Source organism: Sinocyclocheilus rhinocerous, unplaced genomic scaffold (genome assembly GCF_001515625.1).
Source record: "Sinocyclocheilus rhinocerous isolate Xijiao unplaced genomic scaffold, SAMN03320098_v1.1 scaffold480, whole genome shotgun sequence".
NCBI lineage: Eukaryota > Metazoa > Chordata > Actinopteri > Cypriniformes > Cyprinidae > Sinocyclocheilus > Sinocyclocheilus rhinocerous.
Window position 1 is genome coordinate 359304 of NW_015655401.1, and position 15773 is coordinate 375076.

Below are 15773 nucleotides of genomic sequence, written 5' to 3' on the forward strand. Positions count from 1 at the left end.
TGACCGTCTTTTGTAATGTTGACTATCCCAATCACACGTTGGTGGGCGGAGTTGGTGTAAATAGCCTCTGCCAACAAGGTGGGCTATTTGCACTTAGTGTAAATTTTTTTTTTTTTTAATCCCAACATTTAAACAGTTGCCCACAGAAAAAAACAGGGGGTGCTGCAGCACCCTCAGCACCCCCACTTCCCGCGCCTATGTTTCAGAAAGTTCATATGTTTCAAAAGCTTATCAAACTCTGAGTTCACCTGTTGAGAGCTGTCTAGACGGTGATGTTTGATGAAAAGGACGAGAGAAGGCCACAGCAGATGCTTCATGCTCTCTGCATTGAATGTCCTACATTGAAAACAAACCCAACTGTTGAGGGTTTTCAGAAGCGACTAAATGCAGTTCTTTCAGCTTAACCTTTACCTTATGTTATATATATATATATATATATATATATATATATGACCTTAAGTAATTAAATGAATGCTTACGTTTGGCAAAGTAATGAATGTAGGGTCATAAAATTGAATCAGTGGCTCTTTTAAGGTTTAGGAGCTAAAAGACTTGAGTTGACAAATTACAGCATTGCTTGAAAGGTGGTCGCTTCAGTTCATTGAGTTTATAGCTTCTTACTTACGCTTTACCAAAAGTGACTGCTGTGTTGAAGGGATGTTTTAGTATATTCAATATAAAAATTTAATTTACGTAAACTAGAGTGCTTTTCTAGTTACATTTTTGTTCCAAATATATACTGTCACTGTAGTGATTCTGACTTTATATGTGCCATATAAATATCACTGTTTTGTAAGAATATGTATGCCTGTTTAAAGAAACAGGTCAGATTTGTTGATTATGGTTTCCCTTACAGTCAGTTTAACCTCATGTTAACCCATAATATTCTTTTAAATATTTGAATGTTTTTATTATCAGTGTTATTATTTTTACACTAGTATAGTATTTGATGATTTTTTGAATAAGCTTTTATTTTTATATTTTCAGTTATCATTTTTCATTTTAGTTTTAGTAATTTTATTACGTGCTTTTGCCATTTTTAGTACTTTTTCTATCATTTCTATTTAGCTTTATTTTTATTTTAGTTGTAGTTTTGATCATTTTAGTACTTCAACTTATCTTATTTGACTTGGTTTTATTTGAATTACTACTGTAATAGGCAACATTTTAAATTTTTGCTTCTACTAATATTTATGTTTTCAGCTTTGTTTCAGTTAACAGAAATGATAGTTAGTTTCAGTTTTAGTTAACAATAACAACACGTGTGAATATGTATCTTTAATTCGATGCTGTCGTATCAACAACCAATCAGTAAATAAACCGATGTAAATCTCAAAATTTTCATCATAGTAACGATCCCCAGTTCATTTTGAATGTAAAAATGACTCTCAGTTCAGTGAGGGAGTCAGCTGTAAACTCAATAAGGGCTCTGAACGATTCACAGTGAGTCTGATTCAAACCACTAACTCATAAGCAAATTCGAGGACTGTTTTGTGAATCTTTTTACTGATTCAGTAAAAAGAACCAGACATCATGACTTGCACTGTTTTCATGTGCAGGAACTCTAGCCTGAGGATATCTGATGCATATGAACGCACACAAAGATTTTCTGAGTGTCACTGATGCCGAATAGATTATGAATGATTGGAAACAGAAATATGCTCAGTAGTCTTAGCAGTCACTTTCTCTGTGCTTGTTTACAAGAGAGCGAGGACGCGGAAGGATGGTAAGGGAAGTGTATAGCATAGCAATTATATCAGTGATAGGCATCTGTGTCTTCTTGCCTGCAGGCCCTGCGTGTGATGGCAAAGATCATGAGGGAATGCTGGTACGCCAACGGAGGTGCTCGCCTCACCGCGCTGCGTGTGAAGAAGTCTCTATCCCAGCTCAGTCAACAAGAGGGCATCAAGATCTAGAGCAAACCTCTCTTCATCTTTACACTGCCTATCTACTCATCTAGAGAGGACAGCGAGGGACCTGCATCCGGTGTGGAGGTTTACTTCAATCAGGGATATCGAGAGACCAGAAGCGATTGGTGCTGTTCCCTGTTGAAAAGAGACATCCTCATCATGCAAGACCACCTCAGACAAACTTTACCAACCATGCTTCATCTGGTGAGTCACCAAACAACTAACCACAGTTGGCCATTCGGTGTCAATTATGTGCTTTGCAAGCTGGACTTGAGCCTTTTTGGGCTTATTTCTGTATATAGCCTGTTGTCCAAAAGATGTACATATCTGAGTGGACTTGCTTGACTTGTGTATACTTGTATGCTCATATATTCACGTATAGATGTTCACAGAAACAAATACTGTGCATATTGACGTGCTGTAGTGTTTTGTCCCAGTAAGTGTCACTGCTCTGAAACTTTTACCATATTTGGTAAAAAAAAGGATCTTTCTAGGTATCAAATCGCTACGCCTGTTTACAGTGGACGTCGGATTCACACAAAACAGCTCAGAAGTTGAAGAAAATTTTTAAAGTAGCAAAAATCATATTCTGCTGATTGCTGTTACATTGGAGGATTATTTGGAGGTGGTTTCGTCATGTGGCTCGCGACTTCACCGCACTCTCTTTCCAGAGACAGAGAGCAGCACATTCAATCATGCAGCATATTAGAAGCAGCCCGTGGTGCTGCCTGAGGGAACCAGTCCTTAAAGAATCAGCAAGAAAACTGGGTTAGTCATTAAGAGCCATTTGTACAAAGACCAACTTAGCTACAGAACATCTGCGTTAATGTAATAAGGATGTGTATGCTTTTATACACATTTGAACGGACGGAAGATCTGATTATATTTTTCTTCAGTACATAATTTACCGTTTTCCGTTCATGCACCTTGAGGCTTTAAGAGAACATGTAGCTCAGAAAGATGCTAACTATGACCTATCTATTGTATTTTGCTCTGTGCATATAGTCTGAACATGTTCTTCGGGTTGAGTTATCCAGTCTTACTAGTTTTGCTGTATGTGCTGTTTTTATGGAGCTGGATTTATTCAGATCAGTACAAGACACCATGTTGATTGTGACCTCATGCATATAGTTGAGCAACAGTCTTTGAGCCGCAGTGTACTGTATCTCGTGGATGTGTAACTCTGTATTTGGTCAAGCTAAGCAATAAGTGCTCCTTTGATTATTGATTTTGTTGTATTTCATAGCTGGAGGCTAAGTGCGCTCAGAGTCAATGAATGTGCTTTATGTCCCTTATCAAACTCTTTCTGTGATCTCAAAACTTTTTTAGACTGTCTATAGACATTTTTAAGAAATCTGTCTTTATTTGGACAGCCGAAAAATTGTCTGGGGTGTTTTTAACAGTCAAGTCAGGTGGAAATCTTCTCTGTGAAGATATGAACCAAGCTACTTTAAAGGAATAGTTCGCCAAAAAATGAATATCGTCATCAATTACTCACTGTCATGTCATTTCAAACGAATGAGACTTTTGTTCATCATTTTTAATGAATCTGAGAGATTACAGTCCCTCCTTTGAAAGTCTATGTAACCAAAGTTTTGACTCTTTAATAAGTTCATAAAGAGGTTATAAAAGAAATCCGTGTTTTTATGTTCTTCATAAAAATCAATTGTGTCTTTACAGAAGACTTGAATTAAACTGCTCGATTCATGTGGATTTCTTTTACAATGTCTATGAACTTCAAGCATCGAAGTTATGGTAAAATGAACTTTCAGTGGACTAAATGGTATTCCATTTCAAATATCCTCATTTGTGTTTCAAAGATGAACAGAAGTCATACAGGTTTGGAATGAGTAATAGATGACAGAATTTTCATTTTTTTCATAACTCCTTCACTCTGGATTTTTGTTATAAACTCATGCCAAAAATCACCAGCAGCCTTCAGTACGTTCCAGTCAAACAATGAAGCAAATGTCTAGGTTTCTCTAGGTCTTCACAACCTCACCAGCTCAGATATTGTCATTTGATGTCATTTACTCTATCTAAAGAGTCAGTGTACATATTTTTTACATATATATATATATATATAAAAAGGAAACATGTTGTCGTATGACTACACGGTCACTTTGGTGTCATTTTGAACATTCAGTATTAAAAGAGGGTCACACTACAATAGCGCCACACTCTTCTGCAACCCACATTGGCATTAACTCGATGAATCAATGAGTTCCTGCTCAAAAGGGCAGGAAATGATGTGGGATGCAGCCAGGAACACTTACGCTCTGATATGCAATCTCACTGTGTTTTCCCGTGCATGATGCAATACAAGTGCCTCGATTTTATATAGATTGTGCTTTCTGCAAAGTCACAAATTATTGGCATTTCCAGCCCCTGAAATCCAGAATGGATCTGTATTCGTAACTATTTGAAGGTCATACCTCTGTTCATCTTTGTTCATTCCAAGGTTATTGTTTCGTGCGGACAAATTTTGCTATTCAGATTCAGTTTCCTCTATATATTAGTCATTCCAGAAGCCTTTTTTTTTTAATAATGAGTGCCTACTCTGTGGTTGGTGTAAATGTAATTTGTTTGGGTTTCCGGTCACACTGAAGCTTCTTAAAAGAGCTGAACCATCACTGTAAAAAAACACTACAGTGCAAAACTCAAAAATAATTCATCTCAAAAAAGCATACCTCTTTGTACAAATGTGATCATTTACCTCAGTGTACATAAAGGTTTGTTCATTTAGATGTGACATTGATTTGTACAAAGTGCTTTCACTGTAAAATGTTTTTATGTTTTATTTGTGTCTTTCAAGGAATTGTCAATTATGTATTCTAGTGCTCTCCCTAATATTTGAAACACTTGGCAATCTCTGCAAATGAGAAAGCCTGAGATTGAGTCTTATTTTCTTCAACAGTGTCACGTTGTCATTCAGAGTAGAGTGTTCAAGGATCAGATTGAAATGAATCACTGTTAACGGATGAAAAGATGAATGCTCAAATTGTAGTGGATATGTCTTTTTTCTGTTGTTAAACTTATAAATATGAAATTCATGTTAATAAATAGGTACTTATTTTACCTTGGAGAATTTGGTGTATTTCTTGAAAGTTGTACTTAAGTGCGACACATTGTCTCTTCAATGTTCTTGTGTGGATGTCTGTAGTTTTATTTCCCTGTTGCAGCACTGAACATCATGGGGAACAATTGATTTTCATAGATGCCCATTTTGAATTTTGCCTAAATATTTCTTTGACTCCACTAACAGGCCGCTGAATAGAAGCACACATACACTGCTGTACAAAAGTTTGAAAGGAATAAATACTTTTTTCTGCAAGAGTGGCAGTAAATTTGTAATGTTAAAAATTGAAATAAATGCTATTTTTTGTATTCCTCAAAGAATTTTGAAAAAACAGATAATATTTTACAATATTACAGTATTCTCACTGTATTATTGATCTGCAGGACTTGAGCGTGTTCCTCTGTACAGTAAAGTGCAGCTGTGGTATCCGTCTGGTTTACTGTTCAGGTATTGCAGGTGTATAAAAGGGTTTTCTGGTGCTCTGGAAATCTACCTCAAAAAACTAATTTGTTCTTTCTTCACAACACGTCAAAGTCCACCAGCTTCTTCTACCTCAACACAACACAACAATCAGGTAAGGGAAGAATGCAGGAGCAGAACAAATGGGTCTCAGGCAAAAGAAACAGCAGGTGTGAAAAACTGATTCGAGAAGAAATTTGACCATCGTGTCTAAAAAATATACAAGACGACACACTGTAAACATCTAGTCAAGTTCATTTAATCCCTGAGGACACTGAATATTTAACTGTGTGTGAGTCTATGATGCTGCCTCATGTTCCACAAACTGAGGACTTGCTTACACTTCCTGACTACTGTGTGTGTGTGTGTGTATACATATACATATACACATACATACATATACATGACACTTACATGTATATATTTTTTTCTATTCTTTGCAAACGTACATATGCAAAAAAAAAAAAGTTTTTTGAGATTTTAATTGCCGTGACAAGCAGGTAAATAAGAACAGTACAATGCTCTGAATACATTATTTAAACATTTTCTTTTTAAACCTCTACATTGTTCATCTACGCTGTCTGTTCTCGGAGCCCTCTTTAATGTGTGTGCTGTATGTGTTTAGAAAGTGAAGAGATTGAATTCATCCACATTCTGGACTGTGGACAACTGGCTCGGTTGTGCTCAAACTTTTATGAAGTCTGCATTATAAATTAGTGAGAGGAGCTGAAGGTCAAACAAATGTTGTTCTGTCTGTTTCAGAGGCCACAAGTGATGCTGACAGGAAGAGTGGTTTGAAGCGTTCTTACTTTTTTCCCCCCCTTCGCTCTAATGCACCTGAAGACACACGCTAGATACTGTACCTTAAAGCAACAGTATCCTTGACCTCTACCTAAACAGACCCTGTTGGGCCACAGAGTGAAGAACTAGTTTTTTTGTTTTTTTTATCAATTATGCCAATAGAAACTATCCATTCCGTATTGCAGGAACAAATGAGATGGGATGGTTTCAGTCGCTTTCATTTAGCGGCGTTCCCAAGGCCTTTGCGTTAATGTAATTATTGAATTATTGTTCTCTGTGAAAGAAATATCAAATAATGAAGTCTAGACTGAAAAGTTGCAAAAGAACAGGTCTGCCATTCTGAACCGGCCTTATCTCCGAAGAGACTCGCTCCGCTGCTACACAATTTACAGCTGCGTCAAAGGAATGACTTTTTCAAACATAACTTAAGTAACGTGCCAAGAGAGACTGGATACTGAAGCAAACACAAACTCAGATCTGATCATTCAGAACCCTGTTCAAAGGCATAATTTTTTCTTTGGCTTTTTGTTTCACCTTGAACATCCTCAGAGGCATTTTTGCAAGAATTTCCTGATGTTCAAAACTGAGCCCAGTATAGGGCAGTATTCAGATCTGCTCTGTTTTCACCAGTAGCTATATAACAGTGTAGACAGACACAAGGGTGTACAATGCCTTGAATAGAATGAAAATTCTCGCTATGTCCTTTTCCAGACAAGGCAAATTTGATTGATTGTTGCATACACTATCATTATGAGGAATCAATTATGACATAACGACGTATAAACTGATGTTGGCACGTGTGCTTTTCCCTCAAAGTACAACGGTAAGTATTAATAATGCCTAGACCTGAAACTAAAGAGGTAGAGTCCACTGGCGATTATTACTTTACAGCGCCACCTTGTGGTGGTAATGAACTGTTGCCAATGTAAAGTAAACTTTAAAATAAATCTGTATATTTATGTATGACACGAATATATTTATTGTTTCAAGTAATATTAATATATTAAATATTAATAATGTATTTATATTGGGTACGAATATTTGACTTTGTTTTATTAATATTATAATTTATTAATAATACTAATATATTAAAGAATATTAATATTACTTAACACTATTTTAATACTATTATATTTTATTATTATTATTTCTAAGCTATATTAAACAAAGCTGTACCAAAACTTGTTCCAAATATGTACTTTGCAACCCAACCGAGCAGCCACAAAATCTCTGCTAGGTTTGATTTACAAAGAAGGATTATATCAGGTCACCTTTTGTAACACGTATGTCTGAACATGTGAACATCTGTATATAAAACAAAAAATAGAATAACAGCTCATAAACGCAAAAATCTAGTTATTTCAGAAACTGCTTATTTGCTGGAATTTCCCTGCATGACCATCTCTAGGGTTTACAGTGAATGGTCTAAAAAAAGAGAAGATATCCAGTGAATGGCAGTTCTGTGACAGAGAATAGCCAGACTGGTTTGAGCTGATAGAAAGGCAACAGCAACTCAAATAACCACTCGTTACAACTGAGGTACCTGTATGCAGAAGAGCATCTCTGAACACACAACACATCAAACCTTGAAGCAGATGGGTTACAGCAGCACCCGGTGCCACTCCTGTAAGCTAAGAACAGGAAACTGAGCCTACAATTTACACAGGCTCTCCAAAATTGGACAATAGAAGACTGGACAAAGGTCGCCTGGTCTGATGAGTCTTGATTTCTGCTGTGATATTCAGATGGTAGGGTCAGAATTTGGCATAAACAACATGAAAGCATGGATCCATCCTGCCTTCTTTCAATGGTTCAGGCTTCTGGTGGTGGTGGTATGTGTGGAGGATATTTTTCTTGGCACACTTGTGCTCCTTAGTACCATTTGAATATTGTTTAAATGTCACAGCCTACCGGAGTATTGTTGCTGAGCATGTCCATCCCTTGGTGAACACTGTGGCGAAGCAGCAGGATAACACAACATATCACAAAGCTCAAATCACCTCGAACTGGCTTCTAGAACATGTCAATGAGTTCATTATACTCAAACAGCTCCATAGTCAGCAGATGTCAATTCAATAAAATCCAATTTATTAAATATTCTATATAAATATATTTATTAAATCATTTAAAAATGTATAATTTAAAAAACCTATTATTAAATAAAGTTAACATGTAAAACAGGCAAAGACAGAAATAAGTTTTAAAAGACGAAACTTTTTTAAACTTTATTAAGGTTATAGGTGATGAGTTTGATATAAAAAGTTGGATTTTAATCAATAACATTTCACAGACATTCAGGAAGTGTTTAATACCCTTTATGTGTGATGAAATAAAAATGTTTGATTATTTCAGAGCACTGTTTTTATGTATGAAAATATTTTTTTTAGAAGCGAACAATATAAAATGATAAAACAAGCAGTTTGTTGAGGCTGTTTGTTGTTACTATTCTTAAACTGATCTGCTATAATCCCTGCCCCTAATGTGAAAGCTTATGTATAACCTGTTATGCTTATAAATATATATTTCAGTCCTGACATTGAAAACTTAAGTGCACTTTCTGCGACCACAGATGAGGAACCATAAACCGCCAACAGTCTTGTATGCTGAGAGAAAGATGGAGGCGTTTCAACGTCTTTAACTTCTAGTTTTTGTACTCGTACTTCTGCTCCAGTTTGTACGTTTGTTTTCTTCCAGTCATGCCGGAGTTATTGAGCTTCTTCTGTTTCTTTCTTTCTTTCACCTCACGGATTGAATAAGAAAAGTCTGTTTATTTCTTCTGCGAGTCCTGCATGACCTGATCATAGGAAGGAGGGGGCTGGCTGTAGTAGGACGGCAGGGCTGAATACACTGCAGTCACGTGACCGGGGTGTGTCTGCACTGGGTAGACGGTGGAGATGACTGCAGTCTCTGAGTCTCCATAATTGTGAAAGCCAGCCTGACGCAATCCTACCAACACACAGAGACGACATACACACAGCGGATGAGACCACATGAGCGCTGTATGCAAGACGAGTGCGGAGAAAGAGATTACCTGGTGCTATGATGGGGTGTCTGGTAAAGGACACGTTAAAATCAGGTCCCTCGGGTGGAGGGTAAGGGTGGACACGTCTGCGGATGAAGTACCCAGTACTGCAGCAGCACAAAATGCCAATTATCAGCAGCAGCCTACCGATCAATCAAAAACAGCCCATGAAATCACTTGAATTGTTCCCGATCCAGGGCGGCACAGTGGCTCAGTGTCATCTCATATCGAGAGGATCCACAGTTCTTTCCAAACTTACATAGGACAAACGGTTTGAGAAACGGATGGGTGTTCTGATCCACCCTCTGAGCTTGAACGGAATTTCCCAAAAATCCTGTATTTAAAGGGGTCATATGATGTTGCTAAAAAGAACATTATTTTGTGTACTTGGTGTAATGAAATGTGTTTATGTGGTTTAAGGTTAAAAAAACACATTATTTTCCACATACTGTACATTATTGTTTCTCCTCTATGCCCCGCCTTTCTGAAACGCGTCGATTTTTACAAAGCTCATCGGTCTGAAAAGCGAGGTGTGCTCTGATTGGCCAGCTATCCAGTGCGTTGTGATTGGCCGAATACCTCAAGCGTGTGACGGAAATGTTACGCCCCTACCATATTGTGATGTCCTGTCCGGCCGGAGCAAGGAGACAAAAACATGAAAACCCATTACAAACGAGGCATTTGTTGCATCCAGTGGGGACATAATTACGGATTATTATGACTTATACTGTCTTTTTACGCATTGCATCGCGCTGTGTAAACATAAAACCATGTCTGCATTTGTGATCGGAGAAATGACAAACAAGCACTACTCTACACTGCTCAAAACTCGCGTTTGAATCGTCAGTGGCAAATCCTTTAAATGAAAACGTACTTACAGTCTGTGAGTCAGAACAGCCGGCATTGTAGTCTACTCTACCAGGAAACAGTCCTCCATAAAATGCGCTGCACACATCTGTATATTTGGGTTGAACTGTTCTGGAACAGTGTTGTAAATACAACTTAACCACTGATTTCTAGTCGTGTCCTCTTTTGGAAGACCAAACAAAGTAGTTTCGTTTTCACAACGAAACACACGGCGGGTTAGAGTGAGCGGCGGCCGGACTCCGGTGGGCTAGAGTGAGGAACGGCCAGCGGGCTGAGTGAGCAGAGGCAGGCGGGCTTGTGAACGGAGCGGCCGGTGGATTCGACGAAGGAGCGGCCGGTGGGCTTGCGGCAACCACATGTGACGACCCCGGGCTGGACTCCACTTCGTCCACGGTGAAAGCCGATCCGGCGATCCACAGCACTAAGTTGATGTATTTCCTCAGCGACCAGCACGGATCAGCTCCAGGCATGACGAAGCAGATATCGTCCTCTTTTGGAAGGCCAAACAAAGTAGTTTCGCTTTCACAACGAAACACACAGAACACAAACACACACGACATGGCGGTAGCAACAATACTACAGCAAGAATAAAAGTTACGCAAAGAGAAAGGAAAAATTTAAATCGCATCATATGACCCCTTTAAAAAGCTTCAAAATGAAAAAGAACTTCTAACAAGTGACTCACCAGAAATACCATATCCTCTGAACAGAAAGGGCTCGAACACAGCATTGCGTGCCACAGCAGTCCTCATATGTCTTGCATCTATGACACAGACATATTCGTCCTTCAGAAGTTTGGGGTCAGCAAAGATGCAGTAAATTGGTCAAAAGTGTCAGTAAGACATTTATAATGTTACAAAAGATTTCTATTTCACATAAATCTGTATTCTATTCATCAAAGTGTCATGAAAAAATGTATCATGGTTTCCATAAACATGTTAAGCAGCTCAACTGTTTTCAACAGTGACAATGATAAGAAATGTTTCTTGAGCAGCAAATCATAATTTGTGAAGAATCATGTGACACTGAAGACTGGCATAATGGCTGCTAAAAATTCAGCTTTGCCATCACCGGAATAAATTACATTAAAAAATATATTCAAATAAAGAACAGTTATTTAAGTTGTAATAATATTTCACAATATTACTGTTTTTACTGTATTTTGGATCAAATAAATGCAGCCTTAGTGAAAAAAAAGATTGAAAAAATATTAATTTAACTACATTAAAAAAAAAAAGTGTTATATCACAGTAAGACAAGGTGACCATCATCTACAGATTTATAGTTAGTTTACAGTTTTCATTCAGACAATATTTAAAGATAAAGCCTAGTATTTGTTGCTGCACAGATGACTTGTGAGGTCAAAGCAAACTTGATGATGAATGTGTTCTTTTGAATTAAATGTAATTAAGAAGCATGACGTAGTGTCTGCTGCGGCTGCAGGAGAATTAATCTGTGCTTTTAGTGTGAAGACTGAGCTGTTTGTACCTCAACTCCTGTGGCGTATGTCAGCGGCTGGCTGTACAGGAGCACTTGTGATAAATTACTCTTATTGAAACCATTAAAAAAGGGGGAAAGTTTCTGAGCTAAGGAATTCTCTTTTTTTCCACTGTGCATCTGAATGAATTCTTTAACCACCATTCTGTTTAAGCTATTAAGAACAAAGTAGAAAGGAGTGAGGTTAGAAAAAATTGGGGTAGTCTGGGTCCTGGTTTTCTAGCTTCTTGTTTCCTTCCATAAAACCACAACTGCCCTATTCAATTCCATTTTATCTACTATACTTACACGAAGTACACAGGATAATCTCCTTCAAAGTACCAACAGTACTTTTTTTCAGCAACCGTCTGCAAATGAAGAGATAGTTTTATAAATAAAGTCTCATGTGTGCAAAAGTAATCAACTGGGTTCATTTGCATGGAAGAACAAGGTAATAAATGTAAGCTGCAACTAACAAATTTATTCTGAAAAGAATAAAATACAAACAGTTGTTCAGATCATTTGAGACTGCCCTTGTGTTGGTTCTCTTCTATCATTTTGTCTTTTGGCGAAAAAGACACTCATGTTTTTCCAGTCTAGCAGGTCGATGTATGTCAAGTACTATTGAGACAACTGTTTAGTTTCCAGTAATTAAAAACAGAAAGTACTGAAAATATTGATCCATTTTACCTAACATCATCCTGAAGCTAACATAACCACCGCACAAATAAAAAATAAATGACTATTACAGCGTCAAAACTTTTTGTGTCCTTTTAAGTGAAAACCATATATTAACATAATGGTGTTTTTCTAATTTTTTGTGACAGCTGAAGACTGCATCTGATATCATGGAAAATAAACTACAAAGAGCTTCTTGTCTGAGTCCTGGACGAGAACAATAAACAATGTTGTGTGAAAGATGGACATTGTGTATGCATCTGGAAAATGTTGTACGACATTTGTGCCACAGAGACTGACGGAGCAAGAGATGCATGACAACAAAATGTGAATGATAAAAAAATACATCAAAGTTTATTTCATAACTAACATGTTTTTGTAAACTATAAAATAAAATAAAATGCTGTGTTACTCACCTCAGCAAATAAAAGTGTGATGAGGAGGCCGCATAATTGTCGCATTCTGTAATCACAGCGCGAGATCAGCCTGCTGTACCTGCTTTACCTCAAGAACGAAAGAGACAGGCAGAGGCCACTGAAGCTGCTCGACAACGGTGATGGTCCTTCTTTTAAACGGTGGGTTATTGATCCACATGTCCTGCACTGGAACATTATTAAACTCTCATGCAGCGCTCGAGCTGTGGCATCGGACTCTCCGACTCTCTCTACATTCCCCATTATACAGCGATGAGGATGACATCACATGACATCACATCACAAAGACACGTTTGTGCAGCTCTCTTCTACTGATTTCATCGCTGTCGGACTACTTTCACACAAGTAACCTAAACCTTTGACTGAACACACTTGTAAACAACTAGTCATTCATCCAAAACTTGCCATTGTGCGCTTTCTTTAGAGCTCATCGTTTCCTTTCACACAACCATTGTTGTGTGAAAACTAAAAGCCATTTTAATATAGCTTACCTCACTCTTGGCCAGTAAAGCACGAATTTATGGTTATCATTTACTCACCCTTTAAGGGACTAAATCTGTTTAACGTCATTCCTGTGTAAAACATAAAATAAGTTATTTTGAGAAAAGTCTTCATACAGTGGAAGGGAAAAGTCATCATAACTTAGCTGGTTTGGTTACCAACATTCTTCAAAATATCTTTATATTCCGAAGAAGAATAAGTCATACAGGTTTGGAAAGACATGAAGGTATGTAAATGATTACTGAAATACCATTTTGGGGGGAACTATCCCTTTGATATTTACTTTCAGTAACCTACATCAAAACAGGCTACAACACAAAATACAATCACCACTAACAATTTATTTCTTTAGAGCTCATCGTTTCCTTTCACACAACCATTGTTGTGTGAAAACTAAAAGCCATTTTAATATAGCTTACCTCACTCTTGGCCAGTAAAGCACGAATTTATGGTTATCATTTACTCACCCTTTAAGTGACTAAATCTGTTTAACGTCATTCCTGTGTAAAACATAAAATAAGTTATTTTGAGAAGTCTTCATACAGTGGAAGGGAAAAGTCATCATAACTTAGCTGGTTTGGTTACCAACATTCTTCAAAATATCTTTATATTCCGAAGAAGAATAAGTCATACAGGTTTGGAAAGACATGAAGGTATGTAAATGATTACTGAAATACCATTTTGGGGGGAACTATCCCTTTGATATTTACTTTCAGTAACCTACATCAAAACAGGCTACAACACAAAATACAATCACCACTAACAATTTATGTTTTGTATCTTTTATTGCTGTGGATGGTTGCATTGTTTTTCAATCTGATATTTTCCCAGAAACCCCAAAAATACAGTTTATGTAGGTACAGTAGGCCATGTTCTGTGTTTACTTAATATCCTGTTGAGCATCAGTAGCATTAGCCTATACTGTACAAAAATATACATCTGTGTTCACCCAAGGAATAACAGATATTCTGTAAATTTTTCAAATTAAAATCAAATTTTAAAGTCAATTTAAAAAAAAACATTGTCTCTTCACCCTTGTGATGTACCATGATCACGTCAATGCAAAGATATGTCATCAGGAATCACTTTGCCTGTATGTACACGTATAAAGTCTTGGTTCATGACTGAAATTCTCTTGGAAATAATGACAAAGAACTTGAGAGCAAAGAGGTATTGTATTATTAACTCTTCCCATCATCAAAAAAGAAGGGAAAAAAAGTCCTGTGTATGACACTATTCTTAAAATGTGGCAATGATGATTATACTCAATATTAATACCACAGAAATTCCATTGGCATTTATACAATATCTGTATTTGCATAGATCAATAAATGACATGAAAAGCACATTTTACTGTGGCAACATTCCTCTAGTGTTGATTTAACTCTGTTTTCAACAGATAAATATAGCATTATTTTTTTCATCCTAAAGTACACATAAATCACTACGAATGAAGACAAACATTTCAATTAAATATTTCTGTTGATAAATTCTATAATCATATCAAAATAATTTCAAAAATCTAATTAGCCAGGAAGATTTTAGTTCGCAAAACAAATACAAAACCCTTGTCCAGTATTAAAAATGTGTACTTTGCTTAAACATTCCCACAACACAAAATCACTAAATCAATAAAACCCAAAGAGGTTCTAAAATATTATATGTAACAAAGACAAAAAAATGTTATGCTTTTTCTTGACAAAATGATTTTGTCACAGTGTTCTAATGATCCTTGTGTATATTCTAACATTAGCTCTATAATCTACACTGTTCAATTTAACACATTAACCCATTAGTGTTTGAGTCATAGCTAAATAAATACTACAAATATTTAGAACAAACTGTCAATTAAATAAAGGTTTCAGTTGCTACTTTCAACTTTTTGGGGGATTTAAAACTGGTAGAAGAATCTAAGCAGTTTTAATTAATCAAGCTAAATAAAAAGGTTTCAATTTAGTAACATAAACATTATCTTCTAAATTAAGATCTACACAATTTAAAACAGCGGCCTACACACACTCCAAAAGCCTACAATCATCATGACTACTAGATGCAAACTAAAATGCAAAATAAAACGGAAATTGCACACAACCGTTTAAAAAACATTGATCCTAACAGTAACAAATCCATTAAGAAACACACTCGATGATTTTTGTGCAACTGCGTAAACAAGACACAAGGTAGTAGGGCTGTCAAAATGGCTGAAAAACTAAATTCGAATTTTGTACTTAAATATTATCAAAATTCTAATTATATTCGAATTTACATTTATGCATAGTTTAATACAAAGGGTGGAAAGCCAATCACACAGGGTACATTTCTCATTTAAAAACATGAGATGCAGTGGAATAGGGAAAAAACCCGCCATAAAGTCTCGATATGTTTTTTTCAAAGTTAAACTTGCATTAATTTTATATGGCTTTCTAAACATGCGGCTCCTTTGTGCGAGACGTGAGTGCAACGGTAATAGATGTCCCTCTAGAAAATGCGCGAAATATGCGTTCTGTATGAACGGCGTGGTTTCAGTTTTGATGTAAACAAGATCT

The 15773-nt window shown here is 36.7% G+C and overlaps 2 protein-coding genes across 3 annotated transcripts in view; one reads left to right on the top strand and one right to left on the bottom strand.

The window, feature by feature from the left end:
* Positions 1–5237, top strand: part of LOC107718081 (TGF-beta receptor type-1-like) — a 56874-nt gene extending 51637 nt beyond the window's left edge. The window contains exon 9 of the mRNA XM_016525028.1: positions 1791–5237. Coding sequence (XP_016380514.1) covers positions 1791–1916 — 126 coding nt within the window. The 3' untranslated portion in view covers positions 1917–5237. The remainder of the gene's footprint in view (positions 1–1790) is intronic.
* A 3419-nt stretch (positions 5238–8656) lies between these two features.
* vopp1a (VOPP1 WW domain binding protein a) lies at positions 8657–12975 on the bottom strand. 2 transcript variants are annotated; one of them, XM_016525030.1, is made up of 5 exons: positions 12709–12975; positions 11924–11982; positions 10824–10901; positions 9281–9378; positions 8657–9195 (listed from the first exon to the last, which is right to left on the bottom strand). In XM_016525030.1, exons 1-5 carry the CDS (start codon positions 12751–12753, stop codon positions 9017–9019), a joined length of 459 nt encoding a protein of 152 aa, XP_016380516.1. In that variant the 5' UTR covers positions 12754–12975; the 3' UTR covers positions 8657–9016. The 2 variants fall into 2 exon arrangements, with proteins under 2 accessions (XP_016380516.1, XP_016380515.1); XM_016525029.1 differs by having other exon boundaries at positions 9281–9414.
* Between the last annotated feature and the right edge of the window lie 2798 nt (positions 12976–15773).